This window comes from Macaca nemestrina, chromosome 5 (genome assembly GCF_043159975.1).
Source record: "Macaca nemestrina isolate mMacNem1 chromosome 5, mMacNem.hap1, whole genome shotgun sequence".
In the NCBI taxonomy this organism is placed as follows: Eukaryota; Metazoa; Chordata; class Mammalia; order Primates; family Cercopithecidae; genus Macaca; species Macaca nemestrina.
The window spans coordinates 22,798,603-22,822,861 of record NC_092129.1 but is presented as its reverse complement, the minus strand read 5'-3'; the positions used below and the strand labels follow the sequence as shown (position 1 = coordinate 22,822,861).

The 24,259-nt window shown below is 38.4% G+C and overlaps 1 protein-coding gene across 3 annotated transcripts in view; it reads right to left on the bottom strand.

Annotated features, from left to right (window-relative positions):
• Positions 1-24,259, bottom strand: part of LOC105465496 (solute carrier family 35 member F1) — a 404,409-nt gene that overhangs the window by 76,453 nt on the left and 303,697 nt on the right. For all 3 annotated transcript variants that reach the window (XM_011713944.3, XM_071096363.1, XM_011713946.3), the window contains exon 3: positions 4,782-4,909. In XM_011713944.3, coding sequence (XP_011712246.1) covers positions 4,782-4,909 — 128 coding nt within the window. The remainder of the gene's footprint in view (positions 1-4,781; positions 4,910-24,259) is intronic.

The window sequence follows — 24,259 nt, the reverse complement described above, 5'->3', positions numbered from 1 at the left end:
TATACCCACATTTTATCCTCTCCACATTTTATCCAATCTCAGAGACCCATCTGAATGGACACTTTCTTGACTTTTCATACAACTATCATCTCTGCCTCCTTTGAAAATCATGGCACTTAAGTGTCTGCTCTCTTGCCACACTTGGTGTTGCTATCATTAAGCTGTGCCTCTTATCCCCTTTAGAAGTTCATAAGCTCCAGTAGGACAAGGCTGATTCATTTCTCTTTATGTCACCTGCAGTAACTAGTGCATTTCTCAGATGCTAAATAAACGTGTCTTCTTTATGGATTAATATAAGTAAACCCATATTATGTGTTCAATTAATGTTTATAGAAACAAGGGAAAATTGTTTTAGGTACTTGTCAGTTCCACCAATCTGTAGTGAATAAAAGATTGGTGGAACTGACTAAACAGCACTATAAATAGGGCTCACAGAGGAAATGCCTTCTGTTCTGATCACTTATTATTTAATAGATTTATTTGTTATAGGTGGCAAAGCAGTTCTAGAACTGTTAGACTCAACTTGCCTTTTTACTTCCCTGTTTCTTGCTCAGTAAATTACAGTGAAGACTAATTGACATTTCACTGAAATAATTTTTCTTACTACAGAATTAAAATAAACCTTTTCATAGAATGCAGCATTAAATAGGGTGCCAAATGGCTAACTTGAGAAAGATGGCAGGATGGATATAGTGTCAGGTGTAGAACATAGGTTTGAACTAAATACCTGAGGATCAGGGGACCAGCTATTAAGAATAAATTGTCACTGTTCACAGGCAAAACACACTTGAAAAAACTTAAAAAAAAAAAAAACCTCACTGAACTTAAACAATTTGTTGTAATTTTTTCAATGCTCAACAGAAAAAAAAAAAAATACCCAAACAAACACCAACTATGGTTCCAAACAGGAAAGTCACTCCTCATTTCCCCCTTAGGTCCTTTAATACATCTTGACTCTGGGCCAATGGGTCCAGTTTTGGTGTGAAGACAACATTCCTCCCTCCCTTTCCGCACCCTACCTCTATGAACATTCTGGGGGCTTCTAAATTTAGATAAAGGACCCTTGGGAGTTCCTGGGCTCCAAAATACTGAAAACCAATGTACACAATTAACTTCTTTAAACATTTATTGAGTATCTAGTATGTGCTGGGGTTTCCTCTAGGTACTAGAGATTCAAAGGTGAACAAGAAATTATCCTTGCTATGAAAGAGCACACAGTTTGGTGGAGTAGATGGGAATATGCAAATATCCTTCTTAGGCAAAAGACTGCAAATAGAGCTAAAAAGCAACACACCTCGGAAGACAAAAGAGAGAGAGACTTGTTCTGATTGTGGGGTTTGTTGATGGGAGGTGGGAGCTACACTGGGTGTAGAGACATTGTGGTTCTTCCTCCTGCATCCATCTGTCTCACCTCTCCCTTAATGGGTGACAGATATGTGACTGGATGGCATTGATCCCACCCTGACTCTATCAGTGGGTACTGTTCACTCAAAATGCCAGGAGTACTTCTATTGAGAAACATTCAGCTAAACCAGTGAGAGAAATCTCATCCTCTATTGATTCAGCTACTCCAGGTCTAAGCCAATTAACTCACAGCATTCCCCTTGGCCATTAGTGTGGCCTAATCAGAATACAGCGTCAGACTTTTATTCAATGGTTGTGGGCAAGCATCTTTTCTGTCTCTCATTGGACATGAAGGAAGAAGGACATGTACCCCCAATTTGTGCTCAAACCCATCTCATGACCATGAGAGGAGCCTGCTTTAATATAAATCTAGCAGAAGGGATAGTAGAGGGGAAACATGGGAAAAACGAAAAACAAAAATGAGCCCCTGATGACATTATTTGGCCAACTATCCTGAAGATCATCCTTTTTCTAGATGTTCCAGTTATGAGAATCAATAAATTCCCTTTATTGTTATTATATTATTATTATTATTACTATTATTTAAGATATGGGATCTTACTATATTGCCCAGAACAGCCTTGAATTCCTGGCCTCAAGCAATCCTCTGGCCTCAACCTCCCCAGTAACTGGGCAGCTGGGACTACAGAGGTGCACAACTGTATGCTCAGCTTAAATTTCTTTATTTCAAAAGACAGTTTCCACCGGGCTTTCCCTTATTTATAATTTGAAAGCATCCTAAGGTACAGAGGACCTTGAAATAAATAGGACTTCAATGGGTAGGGGATGGAGGCGGAAAGGATATTCCAAGTAATAGAAACACCTTGAGCGGGGCATTAATTTAAAAAATGTAGCAAATTGTGTGTGTGTTTAAGAGAGAGAAACCTAGGTGTTTATGGGACATCTATAGTGGGAAATATTCTTACACCATTTCTAAGATGAGAAAGGGAAAGGGGAGGTGGAAAGAAAGAAGCAATGTTTTTTTCTAGTGACAACTTCAGATTGCACTGAATAATGAATGCTGATATACATAAACTGCCAATAATTTTTATTTCCATAATTTTTTCCAGTGTATTAGTATTTATCATAAAAACATATAATAAGATTTCAAAATTAAATGAGTGGTAAATTCACCAATTTTATGAAACTCATTTCATTTGTACACAGCATACCAAATTACTGGTGCTGTGTACAATAACAATTACATAGTTATGACATATCTAAAAGGTTTTTCCATTTTAAAGCTTTATTGTATGGAGAGGTGAATATGAAGGACATTATAACTATCGCTGTTAAAGAAGACATACAGGCTGGGTGCATGGCTCATGCCTGTAGTCCCAGCACTTTGGGAGGCTGAGGTGGGTGGATCTCTTGAGCTCAGGAGTTCGAGACAAGCCTGGGCAACATGGGGAAATCCCACCTCTAGAAAAACTACAAAAATTAGCCAGGCGTGTTGGTGTGTGCCTGTAGTCCTAGCAACTTGTTGCTGAGGCCAGAGGATCGCTTGAGCCCAGTAAGTTGAGGCAGCAGTGAGGCATGTTTCTGCCACTGCACTCCAGCCTGGGTATAAAAGTGAGACAAAGGAAAAAAAAAGTTGTGCACTGAATTATTCTCCCTCTGGAATGTGCAGCCGTTGTGTGTGTGTGTGTGTGTGTGTGTGTGTTTGTGTGTGTTTTCTTAGAATTCATGAGGTCTTACACAAAATAAAGAAACTGTAATTGGGGAAGTCCTAGGTGATGGCTTAATCATATTTATAATTGGTGTGTTTATGTCTAAATGCTAATTTATGCATGATGCCATACCAGGTAGATTTATAAATTAATTTTAAAAAGTCATAGTCCTTGCTTTCAAGATCCTTAAAAATGTCCTAACAGCATTGACAATGTATAGAGAATAGAGAGTATGAGTATCCCCAAATATATTTTTTAACAAAAAGAAATGTAATATATTGTGCATGGGGGCATTTTGAGTCTCCTTTTCATCTTGGAAAAGATGAAAAAGAAACAAGAAGGCCAAGTTTAGGGAGAGCAGGGCTCTAAAAGTTGGAGAAGAGAAAGTTCTAAAAGGGAGAGAAAGGATTTCATACAAGGAAATGTTTTTAAAAGGCAAGTGCCAAGAATGCACTCCTTCTGGAGTCTCATGGGGCATCTTGCTACTGCCTTGTATCTCTTCCAGCATCAGTCTAAAAGTCACAGGATGCTAAGGATTAAAGTGGCCAGACAGGCTCAGGTCTCCCTTACCAGTTATCTATTTTCTTAAATATGCACCTTACTAGGAATCTGATCGCACAAAAGCTCTTGGAACACAACGTGCATATGGAAGTGGTCCTGGAAAAATGCTACCATTAATTACTTTCATTTCAAGCTATCTTTGAAGTTCATATGAAAATCGGATGGTAGGAAAACTAAGTCAGGTTTAGATAGTTTCCCACCCACTGTATTTCATCTAAATTTTTTCAAGTGCTTTGCTGCTTATTTGTTTCTCCATTTTTGTTATTGCTGTTCATAAGCAAATAGACAAGATGGCAAGAAGTATCAAAGCTAAACTAAATCTAGTATGAGAACAATGTTTTGTTTTGTGTTTTATCCTAGAGCTTTGCAATGGTATGGAATTAATAATATTGTCATATAAAAAGAAGTGAAGATGAAACAAAAATAGTTAAGTTTATCATTTACAGTACAATGAGGAATATATATGTCTGTCAAAAATTGTGAAAAGCAAAGGTAAACTTGCAATTGTGTGTGTGTGTGTGTGTGTGTGTGTGTGTGTGTGTGTGTTCATGTGTGTGAGAAAGAGAAGGAGAGGGAAGGGAGAGAGGAACACAGTCGCTATCTTCAGGCATAACACATTTTAAGAATTGAATTCTTGTCCCTTTAGGAAAAATCCTGTCCCTTCAGGTTGCAAATTTTACACATTAAAAAAGCTAAAAGAAAAGATTATTAAGCAGTTCGATTATTTAATCAAAGTCTATTAACATTCTAAAAAGTCATGTTGTGATTAAAATTGATTTGTTTTTATATTTATTAATAATTCTCCTAACATAAGATTAGTTGACAGCATTCAAAAGACAAATTTTTTTACATTGTCAATAGTAATTGTAATATATTCGAAACAAAGGGATAAAAGATGTCCAATTACACTTAAATTAAAAAAATTATAAGACATAAATAAAGTTCAAGTTAATTTTTATACAACCAGTTTCCCTCTAGTTGCAAAACTTACAGACTTACAGTATACAGAATCTGTATAGTACAGTCTGTATACTATAGTATAGTATACAGATAGTAACTTATAGTATACAAATTCTGAAGGACTAAACTGAAAGTAAACTACATGTGGATAGAGGAAGTTGAGAAGGAAAGAAGAACCATTGGTACCTGGATACTAGTCAGCGTTGTGTATTGGTAAGCCTTGACCACCAGGTAATTTGCTTCCAGGTCTATGAGTCCCAAAATCATGTACTTCCACCATCTTCGTCGTAAAATTGCCAGGAGGTTTTCTTCTCCTGTGTTACAAAGTTAAGAAGAAATGGGTTAGGTTCCTGAAACAGACTAAATTGTATATTTAGAAGAATTCTAATATGTTGCAACATTATATATTTTTAACCTTATGTTTACCAAATATTTAAACAAATAAATCAAGGTATCAGATACCCACATGTTTTTACTTAGCAAATTATCTTCATTGTAGATTTGGCTTTTCAAGTTAGTTTCTATGCCAGAGGAAGACTGGGCAGGTTATTAGCTTACCATGCAAAACATCTTTTGTGTGTGAATAAAGGAACGATAAAATATTTACATCATATGAAAATAAAAAGAAAGGTGTACCAGAAAGGCTGCATAAACACACACATTCCAAATCATCCTAAATTTCAGGATTGTGATGAAATAGATAAAAATGAAAAGAACCAAATAGAAAAAGGCTTGTGCTTGGCAGCAGTTCTGTAGTAAGACTCTGAGATGCTATCCTGAATTCCTGATCAGCTTTGAATGTTGCATGCACTCTGGTGGTTTGTGGATGATGGGAAGAGAGAGGAAGTTGGGTCATCACTCTCGGATGAAAAGGAGTGCCATTTGAAAACACTTTTAATACTGCCAACAACTATAATCTTCACCATCTTGCATTTTAAACTGGTAGCATCAGAACAGCTGAATCTCATAGTTCTTCATTCTTATTTTGACATATATTTCAAGCCTGAGATAAACCTTATTTTTCAAGGCGGGGCAATCAGGATCAGGAACATAATAACTCTCTGTAGCCAACCTGTGGGGTCTTCATAGAGGATGTAAATATACAGAAATTCAGTGAATGGTGACTATAACCATATTTATGACTGTGTAACAAGGTATCCAGAGACAGAGATGTTTAAAACAAGAAATACTGATTATCTCTCAGTTTTTGTGGGTCAAGAACCAGGTTAGAGCTTAAATGAGTGTCTCCAGCTCAAGGTCTCCCAGTAAGTTGCAGCCGGTTGTCAACCAGGAATGCAGTGTGATCTGAAGGAATGACTGGGAAGGGACCTGCTTCCAAGCTCACTCACATGGCTGTTGGTGGGTGTTGGCCCCTTACCCCAAGGACCTTTGCACAGTACTGCCTCAAAACATGGTATTTGGTTTATCCCAGGATGAACAATGAATGAGAGAGAGAGAGAGAGACAGAGAGAGAGAGAGAGAGAGAGAGAGAGAGAACCAAAGACGGAAGATCAGTTTTTTATAACCTGTTCTCAAAAGTGACACTTCTACTCTACTCTATTCTTTAGTAAAGGGTCAATAAGTCCAGCCCACATTCAAGGGGAGAGAATTCCATAAGGAAGTGAATACCAGGAGGCAGAGATCCTTGCAGGCCATCTTAGAGGCTGCCTAAACAGTGACACACATCTTTAGTACTAGAGATGTACTTCAGCTGGTCCTCAAAGCCTCAGCAGAACACTGGATCCTCAGCTGTATTTGGACCACTCTCAGAACCTTGAGCTACTGATTTCTGCTCTTAGCTGTATTCCAGTGACCATGATATGACGTGGTCTTTCCAACCCTATGGAGACATGTGAGCACAAAGCTTTCAGTTACATACAGACTGCCAAAGCATGAGTTGTGGCCAGTTGGCAATAGGAGGGAAGGGTCTCTTGACCTTTGGTGGTCAAATCAGTTTTCCAGCCTACTTTTTCAAGCCACACTTCTCATAGCCTTCAAGCCTTCAAGCATGCACAAAGTCTTTCTGTCTCAGGGAACTGCACTCCCCATCTTGCAAACTCCTATTCATTTTTCAAAATGTAGCCCTTCTCTGGTCTTTTGGCTAACCCCTTTCCTCAACTGGGCAATGCACATCCATCCCTGATTAATCCTTTCATAGGATTATGATTACTGACTCTTCACTAGACTGGGCGCTTTTATCCAAAGGTAGAGTTAATGTCTTACTCATATACTTATCCATAGCATCTAGCATACTGACATATAGCAAGGGTTAGCTAAGTGTTTTGGAGCAAATGAATTAATGAATAGAAAAAAAAAAAAAAACCCTGTGAAATACTGTCTGAATATGTCAAGAGCCAGTGCGAGAATATGAGTCACTCTTTTCACGGTTTTGCACATGAGAAGGCTGGTAGATGTGATCCCCAAGGTCAGTTCTTCACTGCCAGATCATTTTGGCAGTCTTTGAACAGCTCTTCTGCCTCTCTGACTTGCCTTACATCTTTGACAATCAACACATCTGTCAGGATTTGTCTTGTCAGTCGGTGATTCTCAACCTGACTCTATATTCACATCATCTGGAGAGCTTTTAGAAAGTCCTGGCCGGGTGCGGTGGCTCATGCCTGTAATCCCAGCACTTTGGGAGGCCGAGACAGGCAGATCATGAGGTCAAGAGATCGAGATCAACCTGGACAACATAGTGAAATCCTGTCTCTATTAAAAATACAAAATTTAGCTGGGCGTGGTGGTGCACGCCTGTAGTCCCAGCTACTCGGGAGGTTGAGGCAGGAGAATCACTGGAACCCAGGAGGCGGAGGCTGCAGTGATCCGAGATCATACCACTGCACTCCAGTCTGGCAACAGAGCGAAACTCTGTCTCAAAAACAAAACAAAACAAAACAAAATTCAAAAAAGTCCTAATGCCTGGGACCAGCCCCTAGAGATTCTGATTTAATTGGTCTTGGGTAGGGGCCTGTGCATTGTGCTGAGGATCAAAACTAGGACTTTCAGATGATTAATGTTCAATGGCCATTCTCAGGGTGACTTGAGCTAAGAATCCCAAAGAGATACAACCACAGAGTGCTGAAGACTCTTCATACCAAAGAAATGACCTGAACATTTGGCCCAAAGTACGCTTTCTCTTGTCTCTGGGCCTTTCCATGTGCTGTTTCCTCTGCTTGGAGGACTATTCTTCCTTCAGTCTCCAAATGAAGTCTCAGCATACACACTTCTATCAGGAAGCCTTCCTTGATACTCTTATCACCCTAGACTGGGCTAGGTTTTCCTGCTGTGTGCTCTCTTAACACCCCCTTTTTTTTGAGATGCAATTTTACTCTTGTCACCCAGGCTGGAGTGCAATGGCGCGATCTCGGCTCACTGCAACCTCCACCTCCCCGGTTTAAGCAATTCTCCTGCCTCACGGTCTCCCGAGTAGCTGGGATTACAGGCATGCACCACCACACCCAGTTAATTTTGTATTTTTAGTAGAGATGGGGTTTCTCCATGTTGGTCAGGCTGGTCTCAATCTCCTGACCTTGTGATCCACCCGCCTCGACCTCCCAAATTGCTGGGATTACAGACGTAAGCCACCATGCCCGGCCAACACCCTTTATTTATATCTAGTATTATCCTCCTGTCTTATAATTACCTACTTTCTTGACTCTGTTACACATTAGATTATTAACAATTTGGAGACAGCAGAATTGTCTTGGTCATCACTTTATTCCCAGATCCAACAGTGCATGACAGGCAGTCAATACATAATACAACTGCGTACATAAATTTCATGTTTAATAATCTCAGCAATGTTAAATGCCATTGCAATTGAGGCACTGAAAATATATCTATTAGAAATATTCATGTTTCAGCCTATGAGAATTGTTTTCTAGTTAGAATGTAGACAACATCTGACAAAATTAATTTGGTGAACATTTTACACATAATACACTGTACCTTGGATATAAAAAGGTCAATGGCATATTTAACCTCCACACTGCAATTCTAAAAATAATAAATAAAGGGTCACAGACCCTTGTCCCAGTTAATTTACACAGTGAACACAGAATTGCCAGACTCAGAGCACACCAGCCACATCCCAATACATAGTGCTGAAAAAATGGGCTATGGTGCTGTTTGTTCCATCAATCAATAACATATTCAAAGTGTTATTCATTACATAGATTCAAAGGAATGATTAGTTGCCTTGCCATTCTGCTGAAGTTTGCAATGCAAAACACCCTAAATAAATGCTTCCATATTGTTTCATCTGAAGTACCTGAAAATAGACAACATGCTTGCTTAGCAGAATTATTCAGGAGGGCAAGAGGAAGGCTTTTTTAGTTTTGGTTTAGCAAAAAATGCAACCGCTGAAAAGCCTGCTTGGGGATTTATCTACATGACTCCCATTAACACTGTTCTACAATAGACCATTAAAACTATTTCTAAAATAATGAAAATACATTCCTTAGAGTCCCTGTGCCAGCACTACCCAAACCTCATGAAACAGGGCCATCTATAAGAAACACCAGTACAGCTGGTAATATGCTAATGTTTTGAAATCCACCCCATCTTTTTTTTAAAATTAACTGGGAGAAGTAATAAAATCCATGGGTGGAAACTTTAGAATTATGGTTTGGCAATTAAATGCATTCTGTTTACTATTTTTATTATCAATATGTCCAAATATAAATAAAAAGATTAGAGAATAACGTACCCTCCTCCCTGATTTAATAAATGTTAACAGCTTGCTGTGTTTTTCTCAGATCTTTATTTTTTGAGAAAGAAAATTTTACAGATGAAATCAAAGACCCCTCTCTGTCCCTGCCAGATTTTATTTCCATTCCTCCTTCCTCAAATCATTGTCCTGATATTGCTTTTTTGTTGTTGTTTTTGTTTGTGGGGGGTGTTGTTTGTTTGTTTGCTTGTTTCAGACAGGGTCTCGCTCTGCCTCCCAGACTGGAGTGCAGTAGCATGACCGTGGCTCACTGCAGCCTTGACCTTCTGAGCTCAAGCGATCTTCCTGATTCAGCCTCCTGAGTAGCAAGCCCAGCTAATTTTTGTATTTCTTTTTAGAGATGGGGTTTTGCCATGTTGCCCAGGCTGGTCTTGAACTCCTGGGATCAATGAATCCACCCGCCTTGGACTCCCAAAATGTTGGGATTTACAGGCATGAGCCACCGTGCCAGCCTTATCATCTTGATTTTGTTATATAACTTTTAGGCTGCTGTTTTTGTTCACATTTCTACATGTGCATGTATTCAAAATAGCATATGACTTTCTTTCATGTGTTTTTAAATTTTATGTGAAGGTTTACTGTAAATGCTGTAAATATTCTTCTAGGCTTCTTCATGCTTATCCTTGTTTTAGAAATGCATCCTTGTTTCATGGAAAGCTAATTCATTTATTTTAAATGATGTCTATTATTATGTTTTATGAGTATGCCACAATTTATTCAATCTTCCACTGATAGACTTCTAATTGTTTCTAATTTTTCAAGCAATGCAGTAAAATTCCTTCCTTCCTTCCTTTCCTCCCTTCCTCCCTCCCTCCCTCTCTCTCTCTCTCTCTCTCTCTCTTTCTTTCTTTTGTTGTGTAGACGGAGTCTTGCTCTGTCACCAGCCTGGAGTGCAGTGGTGCAATCTCTGCTCATTGCAACCTCTGCCTCCCGGGTTCAAGCGATACTCCCGCCTCAGCCTCCCGAGTAGCTGGGACTACAGGCATGTGCCACTCTGCCCAGCTAATTTCTGTATTTCTAGTAGAGTTGGGGTTTCGCCATGTTGGCCAGGATGGTCTCGATCTCTTGACCTTGTGATTCACCCACCATGGTCTCCCAAAGTGCTGGGATTACAGGCATGAGCCACCGCGCCTGGCTGACATGTATGTCTTTATACACATGTATCTTTATAATTGATATAAAGTTTTCTTTTCACTCTCTCTTTAAAGGACTGTAGAGTATGGCAAATGTGTAAAACATAATGAAAGTTATTCTAATTTGAAGTAAGATAGCATTACAACAACTTCAGTGTTTGAGAATAGACAGGAAAAATCTTGGCCATGTGATTTATGTCTAATTTTGCTAAGCATCTGCAGGATAACCAATCAAATGTGTTTCATAATTTGTTAAACAAACACTTAATAGGATACTTACTATGTGTCAGTGTCCACTTGCTTTACAAATGCTATCTTATCCTCATTATAACCCTGTATATATTGGATACTACTACTAACTCCATTTATAGATGACCAGAGTGAAACCTGTAGGAGTTAAGTAACTTGCACAAGATCACATAAATAAACCAGTATTTGAACTCATGACAATTTGGCACCAGGCTTCATATTCATTCATATTGCAATATTTTCTTTTGCTTGCTGTTTTATAATTATACCATTATCCTCGTGAGTCATGCATTTCTCATTAAGGGATCTTTCCTGACCTACTGGTCCAAACTCACTTGCAGGGCACCCCACTGCCAACTCCAGGGATGCCCATCATACCGGAGTGCCAGTATATGCATGGTGCTCCCCAGGAGTTGCCAGTCCTCAGCTCTGAATCAGCTTAGAGACCAGAATGTGTCCCATCACTATCATTTCAGTATCAGGGATTTGAGTCTCCTTGCCTGATCTAAGTCTATGACAGAATTTTTCCTGTGAAATGTGAAATAAGGCTTTACATCAATTTTTTGGCTTAAAAAGTCTCATTACAAAAATAATCGTCATATGCTCGACTACTTGCTAAGGCCCCAGACATAGTAACAGTGGTCGCACATGGGGTGGGGTGAGGGTGATGGTGGCTAATAAATGCTGAGCGAATGAAAATTTTTGTCCAAGGGCTGAAACATGGTCCACATTCAAGCCAATGACTGGAAAACAGAAGAGCCTCGATTCATAGTATTCTTGTTCACTCCAGTGGTAGTCTGAGTATATAATAAAAGCACTGCAAGACAGCACCCTAAATGAATTCAGCTGAGGGGACAAGAAGCTGCGTTATTTTGGGAACTGCTTTTTCATCAAGGGATCTCATGGGTGGTGCCATCCTTCGTGGTGTTTTTACTCAAGAACAAAACTCAGCACACATTTCAGAGTCTGCAGCAAGAGTGATGCTCCTGCACAGGGGGCAAGATCCTTACTTGAATAAACACCTTTTTGGTTCACAGTGTGATGCCATAATATCATCTCTTTTACCAGAACTCCAAAGGGGAAAGTTTAAGTATTTTTTGTGTGTTTTGTTTTTGAGACAGGGTCTCATTCTGCCACTGAGGCTGGAGTGCAGTGGCGCAATCTCGGCTCACTGCAGCCTTACCCTCCCAGGATCAAGCAATCCTCCCACCTCAGCCTCCCAAGTAGCTGGGACTACAGATGCACGCCACCATACCTGACTAATTTTTATAGAGTCGGGATTTTGTCATGTTGCCCAGGCCGGTCTCAAACTCCTGGGCTCAAGTGATCTGTCCGCCTCTGCCTCCCAAAGTGCTGGGATTACAGGTATGAGCCACCACACCCAGCCTCTTTTACTTATCAGTGAATTTGAAAATAAGTATGACTTACGGTGGACATGTAATTACTTACTTTAAAAGCTAAAATATAGTATTGGATTTAGAGTTTAAAACTATTATCTTTAGTATGAAAAGTGAACAAAATTAATGTCCTAATTATATAAAAAAGAAAATCTAAATTGTTTATGAGAAGGATTGCAATCAGTTGCACCTCATAATGCAAAGCTGAGTGAAGGATGAAACACAAAAAAGATACATAAATTTTATCTTGTCTTCTTTCATTTATTTTTATTATTAGATCCAGAGAGTGAGATTAGGAAAAGTATAAAAGGCAGCCCTTTGATATTTTGGCTTAGTAATAAACGGATGTGAGTTTAGCCACTGGCTGCCTCTTGCTGTATGGCACCTAGGAATTGAGTTAATGGCTCTGAACCTCAATCTTTCTACTGTTAATGATACCACACATATTGCACACCACGTGCAAGACTTCAAAGAGGAAACCGCACAGAAGGGTGGAAAGAAAGCCAAGAGAAGAAACTTTGTGTTCATTCTCATATTGTTCCCCTCTCACTAAACTCATAAAGCTCCTACTCATTCTTCAGGACCCAGTCTAAATGTTACCTCCCACATGAAACCTTCTCAAATTCTCTGCCACCCCTCCCCAGTTCCTCAGCACTTTCTTTTCATTCTTTGTTGCTTTGTTTTGTTTTTGCCCACCCTAGACTGCCTAGCATAGTGATTGAGACAAATTAATTACTCAATGTAAGACCTTTAAAATCTGCTCAATCACCTTTTTTCAAGAAATGCCTAATATGGATTTGGAAAAATATCTAAAAGCAAATACAATGAATCATCATTGCATAAGGTTCTGGTATTTTTTACTTTAAGCTGAGTACTAGGGGAAAATCCATAAATGCATAGATATCATTGCAGACAGAATAGATACAACACAAACCAACACTTTTGTCCGTATTTCTAGTTTTAACAGACGCATTTCTTCATAAATACCGTCAGCCTCCTAAAATGTAATCCATTTAAACTAAGTACATATTCATACCCTAAACTCCCGTCCAGTTGATATCTGTTTTTGAGCAACTCCCCTTGAGGGCCATTTTGCTTTACCTGTTGCAGTTTTCTACATGTGTAGGTTCTTGTTCCAAAAAATAGTCCCAAGAGTTCCTGCCTTTTGATTTGGACAGTGAGTATGCCAGGTTGGGCCTTTCCCTCAGGGCTGCCATGTTGCCAGGCTCCAGAAAGCAGTCTTCTCAGAGAAATCAAGCCTGGTGTCCTGTGCAGTTAAGCATCAATGGCAGCCACATCTTCCTGCTGGCAGTGCACCATGATGGAAGGCAGTGGAGCCATTCAGCAGTGGGCTCTCACCCAGGCTATTCCAGGAATGGGGTGCACAATGTCGTGCACCTTAGTCACTATTTATTTATTTATTGATACATATTAGATGTACATATTTTGGGGGTACATATGACAATTTGATACATTCCTGTAATCAAATTAGCATAACTGGGATAACCATCATTTTAAATATTTGTTTTTTCTTTACACTAGGAACATTTGAATTGTTCTCTTCTAGCTATTTTGAAATGTACAGTTGATTAAGGTTAATTAATTATACTGAGCTATCAAACAACAGGTCTTAAGTATATATTTGTACCCATTAATTAACCTCTCTTCATCCCCTACGACTCCCCTCTACTATTCCCAGCATCTGGTAACCACCAGACTACTCTCTATCTTCATGAGATCTGCTTTTTTAGCTTCCATGTATGAGTGAGAACATGCAATATTTGTCTTTCTATGCTTGGCTTATTTCACTTAACATAATGACATCCAGTTCCATCCATGTTGCTGCAAATGATAGGATTTCATTCCTTTTTGTGGCTAAATAATATTCCTCTGTGTGTGTGTGTGTATGTGTGTGTGTGTGTATTACGCTTTCTTTATCCATTCATCAGTTGATGGACACTTAGGTTGATTCCATATTTTGGTTATTGTGAAGAGTGCTGCAATAAACATGGAAATGCAGGTAACTCTTTGATATATTGATTTCCTATCTTTTGGGCATAAACTCAATAGTGGAATTGCTGGATCATATGGTTAGTTCTATTTCTAGCTTTCTGAGGAATGTCCATCTGTTTTCCACAGTATTGCTATACTAATTCACATTCCCACCAACAGTGTACAAGGATTCGCCTTTCTTCATATCCTCACCAGTATGTCATTCCTTGTCTTTTTGACAAAAGTCATTATAACTGGGGTGAGACTGTAGTTTTGATTTGCATTTCTCTCATGATTAGTGATGTTGAGTATTTTTTCATATACCTGTTGGCCATTTGTTCCTTCTTTTGAGAAAGGTGTTTTTAGATCTTTTTCCATTTTAAAATCAAATTATTTGACATTTTGCTATTTAGTTGTTTATATATAACACTTTATCTATTTTGATTATTAATCCCTTATAAGATGAATAGTTTTCAAACATTTTCTGCCATTTTTTGGGTTGTCCTTTCACTTTGTTGATTGTTTCCTTTGCTGTGAAGGTTTTTTTGTTTTGTTTTGTTTGTTTGTTTGTTTGTTTTTGAGATGGAGTCTTGCTCTGTCACCCAGGCTGGACTACAGTGGCTTGATCTTGGCTCACTACAAGCTCTGCCCTCCCAGGTTCACGCCATTCTCCTGCCTCAGCCTCCCAAGTAGCTGGGACTACAGGCGCCCGCCACCACGCCCAGCTAATTTTTTTTTTTTTGTATTTTTAGTGGAGATGGGGTTTCACCGTGTGAGCCAGGATGCTGTGAAGAAGGTTTTTAACTTGATATGACCCCATTTGTTCATGTTTGCTTTTGTTATCTGTGCATTTGAGGTCTTACACGAAAAAATCTTTGCCTAGAGCAATGTCCTGGAACATTTCCCCAGTGTTTTCTTCTAGTGCTTTCATAGTTTCAGGTATTAGACTTAAGTCTTTAATCCATTTTGATTAGATTTTTGTATATGTTGAGAGCTAGGGGTCTAGATTCCCCCTTCTGCATATGGTTAACCAGTTTTCCCAGGATCATTTATTGAAGAGACTTCCCTTTCCCCATTATAACACATTCTTGGCACCTTTGTTAAAAATTAGTTGGCTATAAATACATAGATTTATATCTAAGTTGTTTATTCTGTTCCATTGGTCTATGTGTCTGTTTTTATGCCAGTACCATGCTGATTTAATTGCCATAGCTTTGTAGTATATTTTGGAGTCAGGTAGTGTAATGTCTCTAGCTTTGTTCTTTTTGCTCAGGATTGCTTTGGCTACTGGGGTCCTTTATTTCTGTGAAGAATGTCATTGGTATTTTGATAGCGATTACATTGAGCCTATAATTTGCTTTGGGTGATATTGTCATTTTAACAGAGTTAATTCTTCCAACCCATGCTCATGGAATATCCTTTCATTTTTTTGTGTGTTGTCCTCTTCAATTTCTTTCATCAGTGTTTTATATTTTTCCTTGTATAGCTCTTTCAGGATGCTCACTTTTACCACTTTTTCTTCAATAATACTGGAAGTCTGGACCAGAGCAATTAGGCAAGATAAAGAGAAAAAGGGTATCCAAATTGGAAAGGAAAAAGTCACATTAGCCTTGTACACAGATGATATGATCTTATATTTAGAAAAACCTAAAGACTCCACCAAAAAACTTTAGAAGTGATAAGCAAATTCAGTAAAGTTGCAAGATACAGAATCTACATACAAACATCAGTAGCATTTATATACACCAACAGAGAGCAATCTGAAGAAGAAATCAAGAAAGCAATCCCATTTACAACAGCTACTAATAATATAAAATAATACCTAGAAATCAATTTAGTCACTTTAAGCCTTGATTTTCCTCATCTATACACTAGTGCTACTAGGTGGACCTGCTTCCTTGAGTGTTTGTAAGAAATAAATGAGTGTGCCTATAATCCCAGATACTCAGGAGGCTCAGGTGGGAGGATGCCTTCAGCTTGGGAGGTGGAGACTGCAGTGAGCTGAGATCATGTCACTGTACTCCAGCTTGGACAGCAGAGCTAGACCCTGTCTCAAAAACAAAACAAAACAGTAAAACAAACAGTCAACTAGTTTCCTTTCCAGGTGATTTAAAACAATGTATGTGATTATTTGCTATCTTCAATGAGTGCCAACATGTTGCACTTCACACCTAAATTTTCATCATCATGAAGATGTCATTTACAATGAAAAATACTGCTCACTAGCTCAAAATGGTCAATGACAGGTTGGCTATACGTGGGGTGGATGCTTTGATTTGAAATTATTCAAAGCAATCATAATTAAACTATGTACTCATATAAATCTCCCTATTTTCCTAGGGTGAGCCTGCTGAGAGGAAAATGTATTTGTCTTTTTTAATGACAAGACTATTTTGCTATTCTTAATCCCACTTTGTGAAAAGTGACCCTATTTGCCTTTTGGAAGTTTCCTGTGATTGGCTCTGATGTCTCTCGACATTAGCAGATGAATCTGTCAGTTTTGTGAATTTTGTTTTGAACAAACAGCCATGTAGCAGCTAATGACACACAATGTAAGGGGAAGAGGCCAAGACAGACTTGCCTCCGGACTACTGCCACTTGCTGAGTAGATTTAAGAGACAACATGACAGAAGGTGCCAGCCTGCACTCTTGAGGGCTGACCTTGAGCTCTGACATGAGAGCATCTGTCATGGTGGACACATAGGTTAGACCCAATATGGGAAATTAGCAAGATGGAGTGTCAACGGGCCAGAAGCCTGGTAAAGCAGAAAGCTGGCTGGCCTCCTCTCCCCGTCTGCCCTCCCGTCTCCCATCCCAAATGCCAAGCACAGACCCACCAAGGCTACTTCTATGACCTGACATTTATTTTCCATTGAACACTGTTTGTCAGGCATTGAGCCAGAGGCACCATACATTCATTCTTTCATGTAATTACCACCCTATACTCTAGGTTAAGAGCATGGAGCCAGAGAGACCTGTTAAAGCACTGATTCTGCCACTTAACTGGCTGTGTCACCTTGGGAAAGTCTACTATTTGTAAAATGAGGCAAACACCACATACTTGAAAATAACTGCTATAAGGATTAATTGAAAAAAAAAAGTGTATGTAAAGTGTCTGGCTTGCAGTAAATGCTTGGTAAATGTTAGCTTTGTTATTAACAGCCCTGTGAGAAAAGTAGTTTTCAGATCATGAAATTGGATGTGGAAGAGGTTAAGTTGTTTTTCCGAGGTCTCTTCTGGCTTTTTATTATAAACTATTCACCATAAAAATCATGTTTTTGTTTGCATGGCACATTTAATAAAACAAATCAGAAACATTTTTATTTATATTATTTTTCTGAAATCAAGTTCAGTAGAAAAGCAGCATTTTATGAACAATGCAATAATAGTATACTATACTTCTAGGATACATATATACGTGTGTGTATATGTGTGTGTGTGTGTGTGTGTGTGTATATATATGTCTGCATTTCTAACTGAAAATATTAAAGCATGTATTTGTGGGGTTACAAAGTTTCCATTATAACAACCTAGGGACAACGAGCACCATAGAACCCAGATTATCATCATTAAATACCTTTCCACTAAAAGAAACAATAATAGTCTTTGGAGAAATGGCTGATTGCAGATCTGGGTCAGGAAATGTAATATACAAGTTAAGCCTGAAATATCTTGTTACACAAAATAGCAATGAGGCACTCAAAGACTACTAGGGTGGTATCAAAAGGACTGAGAGGCCAACCTGGAGAGTCTTTCACATGAAGGTAACAACAGAAATGGATTAAGATGCATGAAATATGTTTAAATCCATGAATTAGTGATGAATTTTAAAATAACAGCAACAACAACAGTCACCACTAGGGAAATATTTTTTAAAAATCCAAACCCTAATTGGTCACCATTGGAAGATGTTAGTAAACCAACTTATTATTTTGAAAATTGGTGAATAAAGGAAAACAATTAAGTTTTTTTCTGGGATTCTTATATGAACTATACCACTAGGTGGTAGATGAGGGGAAATTTGTCTTTATGGTAGTATTTTTATACCCCCTAATACATTAATGAAAATAGGCCTAGAAGGTCAAGTTACTAGCATTGCAAAGAAGGAGACAACCAAGCATTATGTTTTATGTGGTTCCAAAAAGAAAGAAAAAAAAAACACCTAAATTTGATCAAGTCTTTGTACTCAACTACCAATTTGGGAAATGTAAAGGTCAGAGGAACATGTTGAAATACACTAGAAAGATTCAGTCAGCAAAATCCAGATTGTGGGATATGCTATAAGCTGGCTACTCAAAGTTTGGTCTGTCGAACGGCAGCAAAAGCATTGCCTGAGATAGACTGAGAGATTTTTAAAATGCAGAATCTCAGGTCCACCCCAGACTTTCTGACTCAAAACCTGTACTTGAACAAATCCCCAGGGGATATGTGTGCATTAAAGCACCAATCATATAGGCCAAATGATTATTTCTTCAAAAAAATGAATAAAAATAAAAGAGAAATGTACAGGTCAAAAGAACTTAAGGAAAACATCAACCACCTGTAATGTGCAGACTGTATTTGCATCCTGACCCAAATAAACTGTTAAAAAATTATATATATATATATGTATGCAAAAATTAGACATTTGAACATTGACAGGATATTTGAAATTCTTGTTAATTTCACATGTGATCATGGTATTGTTGTCATGTCATTTTTAAGTTCTTTTAAAAATACACATTTGAAATAGTTACAGATTAAAACGATAAAACATCTGAGACTGGATTCAAAACAATACAGGAAGGAAGAAATGGTGAGGGTAGGGATAAAATAAGTTTGGCCATGAGTTGAAATTTGTTGAAGCTGATGTAGTGCTACATAGATCTTCATTATACTGTTTTGTCTACTTTTTTATAAGATTGAAATTTTTCATAATAAGAAAGCTACAAAAAGAAGAATTCTATTGTAAAGAGAGGGTTTAGCTATGAAGTGGCATTGGCTGGAACATAAGAATATCAAAGGTGTCTTTGTGTCTGTGGCCTCCTTCCTCCCTACAGTGTCCTTGAGTTATACGTAGTATTATTCTCTTTAGCAGCCAGAGAATGCAGAAGTTTGAATTCTATTACTTCCATGTCCTTATTTCAGTCTTGGAGGTCAGGAGGAATACTTGGCAACTCTTCCAGCAGAAGTTTTGACAAACTCATAATAGCTAAGAACCTCTCTTGTTCATTTCCCGGCATTCTGTTTTTGTGGAGGTGCCTTGCCCTTGTGCTACTGGCCAAGTTGTTCCCTGCCCTTGTTGTTGCATTTACAGACAAAGCCTGTCTATGCTTGGACCACAAAAGTCCTTATAGAGGACCTTTTGTTGGGGTAGGGTAGTACAGTATCTGCACCCAGTATCGAAGCTTCAGAAGCTAGTCACCCTCTCAAGGCATGGTAGTACTGTCTTCAGTTAGGTAGATACTAATAAGGTAGACCCAGCTGGACACAGCAATATCTAACACAATTGTAAGAGAGGACATGATTTGAATTATGGTTCCCGCCAAGAACCAGGAGAGGAAAAGATGCCAAATAATAAGCTAACATCCCAAGCGAAGCCTTCTGTGTCATGCGGCAAATGTGTTGGGAAGCACAGATATCACAGGCCATAGTACAGTGAGGTTCCAGAGAACGACTCTATCCTTAACCACATACAGAGGCCTCAAAGAAGGCATTCAACAAGGCCAAGCTACTTTGGAATAAAGATAACAAAGTAACACAAAACAAGCCAGTGCTTCAGTTGTCAACAAGACTATATAAATGTTTATTTACTTCCTGACTACATCAGATTTCTGCCATTCTCTCCCACCTCTGTCTACTCTGATTTTTAAACTTGATTGTGTTACACAGATAATCACTCTGGGAGCTTTGAAAGCTGTTGCTTTCTGGGCTCCACCCCAGACATTTTCACTCAGTAGGTGTGGGCTGGGGCTCAGGAATCTGTATTTTAAAAGCCTCTCAGAGACTGCAATGCTGCTTGTTTCGGGTTACATTTTGCCAACTGATTTAAAGTAATAAATAAGTTGGGCCTATTCCTCTCTGAGGCATTTTGCTCCAGGGCTTGCTACCTTCTTGTCTGGTGACTGGAACCAACTGTCAGAGTAACTATTCTTTTGGTATAAGAATATATTTGATATCTGTTCTAAGTTGCTCAGAGACCAGGGGAATGGAAGGGGCTATTTTATCCACAAATACAATATTAGAAGACTTCTCCCGATTCCTGCCTTCTCAGGGAAATTTCCTCAATTTGACCCACATTGACTTTTCCTCTGAATTCTCACTGTCCTTCTGCATTGTTCTCTTGATTTGGGAACCTAATTGTATCCTTTCTGATATATTTTCTTTTTAAAAAATTATTTATTTATTTTTATTATTATACTTTAAGTTCTAGGGTACATGTGCACAATGTACAGGTTTGTTACATATGTATGTACACATGTGCCATGTCAGTGTGCTGCACCCATTAACTCGTCATTTACCTTAGGTATATCTCCTAATGCTATCCCTCCCCCATCTCCCCACCCCACAACAGGCCCCAGTGTGTGATGTTCTCCATCCTGTGTCCAAGCATTCTCATTGTTCAATTGTGACCTATGAGTGAGAACATGTGGTGTTTGGTTTTCTGTCCTTGAGATAGTTTGCTCAGAATGATGGTTTCCAGCTTCATCCACGTCCCTACAAAGGGCATGAACTCATCCTTTTTTATGGCTGCATAGTATTCCATGGTGTATATGTGACAGTGTATCAATGATGGACATCTGGGTTGGTTCCAAGTCTTCGCTATTGTGAATAGTGCCACAATAAACATACGTGTGCATGTGTCTTTATAGCAGCATGATTTATAATCCTTTGGGGATATCCTCAGTAATGGGATGGCTGAGTCAAATGGTATTTCTAGTTCTAGATCCTTGAGGAATTGCCACACTCTTCCACAATGACTGAACTAGTTTACAGTCCCACCAACAGTGTAAAAGTGTTCCTATTTCTCCACACCCTCTCCAGCACCTGTTGTTTCCTGACTTTTTAATGATCGCCATTCTAACTGGTATGAGATGGTATCTCATTGCGATTTTGATTTGCATTTCTCTGATGGCCCCTTTCTGATATATTTTCTAATGTTTCATGTGTGTATTTCTTTTGTCCTGGATAGTAGTAAACTTAAGAAAACAAAGCCTCTGCTCTGTGATCTTTTTCTGTTACACTCTTATGAACATACATTATTGTCTGCTTAACAAATATTTACCGAAATTCTATTACAAATAAATCCTGAAACATAAATAATATAGATCTATTCCACAGAACCTAAGGTCACTATTTCTATCACCTTCTACTACATTTACATATTCTATTGGGGACATTTTAACCTTCCAAAGATTTTATCCACTTATTTATCACCAATGGTGGCACTAGTGATTCAGCCCCTGTGCTCTGCCAATGACAAAACCTAAAGGTCCATGTTAAAATTCATAGAAACAGACTTCCTCCAAAAGGTTCATTTTAAAATATTATAAGTTTTTAAAACCCACAACAAACAAATAAAAACCCTGATGATCCACACTAATTGTCTTTCTTGAAAAATGGTTCTATTCTTGGATATTTACCCATGGATAGAAATTAAACCCCTGAGAATTGAAAGATCACTGTCTCTGAATAGTATCTAACTCTGACTCATGGCAGGTGGCTTGTAAAATAATAATACTCAAGTAATAGTTTACCAATACATTTCCAGGACTCGAGGTTAGTTTGGACAACCACTGATGTGAGAGGTAAACCTTTGGGAACCAAAATTGATCATAATATATCCCAGAATCACTGGCTACACAGCTTTTAATATGACGTCCCATTTGTCTGTAGATTCCTTAGGACCTAAAGAAACAGTAGGAGCTTAAAGGTGAATAAAAGAAAACTCTTTGCATTACCAATTAGGAGTCAAGATAGGCGGTAAGAAAGAGGCATAGGCTAAAATTAGGATTCCTAATGTAAATCTGGAAGATAATTCAAGCTATTCTTCAAAGTAAGCCCATCAGCCCTTTTTACTTCCTCTGCTTCTTACATATTGGATCTAATTCAAAGACCAAACTTGGAGTACCTATCCCTGCCCTCCCTCCACCAGTCTATTTTTAGATCTGATTTCAACTGCTTTGCAAAGGGTATGGCTGGAAGTCTGAAGGGTGCCTGAAGGTTGCGGATAGTCCTCTAGCTGAGAAATGAAGCTTCTCACATTACTAATTCCTTAGTAAGAAACTTGACCGTGAACAGGTATAATGTCAAATGACATTACGAGTGCTTCTTCCTATTTGTCTGGGCACACCATACCTAGACACCATTGATACTTTCTCCCTTCTCCTTACTTAACTATTTTCCTGAGAGGCCTCTCATTTCTTCCTTGATAACAGAAACTTAGACTCATCCATGGTATGTTATGACTGAACTAAAATCTCAAGACTTGCATTCTACTTTGGAATGAAGATCAGGCCATCCGTCCAGTCTGTGGAATTGCCGTCTGTACCATGCCATCTGTCCTACAAGCTATAACCAGGGCAGGAAAAATTAGGCTTCTCTCTTGATATCTTCATGATGCCCTAAGCATGTGGCTGGCATTAGCAGGTAACTGGATAAATAAATAATGTTTCAAGAAAGCAATAGAAGGTGAAATTTCCAGGAGAGAAAATTGCTGATCTGATCTTGCAATATCCTACCAGAGTTTAAATTAAGGCATGTTGCAATGACACTTTTATATTTTTGAACCCGAGGTCAGAAAGGAAAAAACAGGACGGCATAGTTTCTGCAAGGAGAAATTCAAACATTGAGTTAGGTGAGGCAATTATACAATTTTTAAAATGATTATTGTTTTTTCCATGTGTGGTAAAATATACATAGCATAACATTTACCGTCTAACTATTTTTAAGTGCACAGTTCAGGGACATTAAGTAAATTTGCACTGTTGTGCAACCATCACACTATGCATCTTCAGAGCTTTTCATGACCCCATTCTCAAACTCTGTACCCATTAAACAATAACTCCCCATTCCTCCTTCCCTAGCCATTAGGAGTCATTGTTCTACTTCCTGTCTCTATGAATTTGATGATTCTAGGTACCTCATACAAGTGCAATCATATATTATTTGGCCTTTCATGTCTGACATTTCATGTACTATGTTTTTAAGGTTCATTCATGCTGCAACATGTATCAGAATTTCATTTCTTTTTAAGGCTGTGTAATATTCCACAGTATGGATATACCACATTTTGTTGATATATTCATTTACTGATGGACACTTGAGTTGTTTCCACCTTAGCCATCGCAAATAACGTTGCTATGAACATTGGGACAAGTATCTGTTCAAGTCTCTGGTTTTAGTTCTTTTGAATATGTATGTATATAGAAGTGGAATTGAGATGATGATCCTTTATAAATAAATCATGGGAAGTCAAATGATAAATGAAGCTGTAGGGAACTTTTTTTTTCTGTTGTTTCGGTTCTTCTTTGTAGTCATCCACATTGGCTCTTCTGAATCACCGGAGCCTCAGGCCATTGCATGACAACTCGGTTTGAATCACGTTAGAATCTAACTCAACTTAAGGCCACTCTATGTGAAAAGGGGTGAGTATGAAAGTGGGACATATGCCTTATTATGTTCACACTTTGTGGGAAAGCTGGGTACGTACTGTTTTTAATTGAACTGAAATTCTGTAATATATCCATGTGATACTTCCCACGTAAAATGTGATACTTTTGCAATCTTGTAAACCTCAAAAATCATGACCATAATAAAATGCTGCTCTGTGTTTAGCATTTTGAAGTCTTCAAATAAAGACGATAAGGAAATAATTCCTGTGCAATGAGTATATTATTGACAGTTAATAAATATAGTCAATTCTTGTAATATAGGTTTTCTTTTAAATAAGTTGCTATAAGGCCTCTGACACAATTTCAACCATTTCCTGACTGCTTTTGCTCCTCCATCTTAAAATAATTAAAAAGTCCTCTGTTCACATTCTCCAATGGTTTTTCTTTTTTTTTTCAGTGGGGGTAGGGGGAAGAAGGGAACTTATTTTCTTTGCCTCCCATACAACATTTTAGAAGTAGAAATTATAAAATAAGAATTCTAAAGACTATAGCGATTGATCTTGGCTGGGTG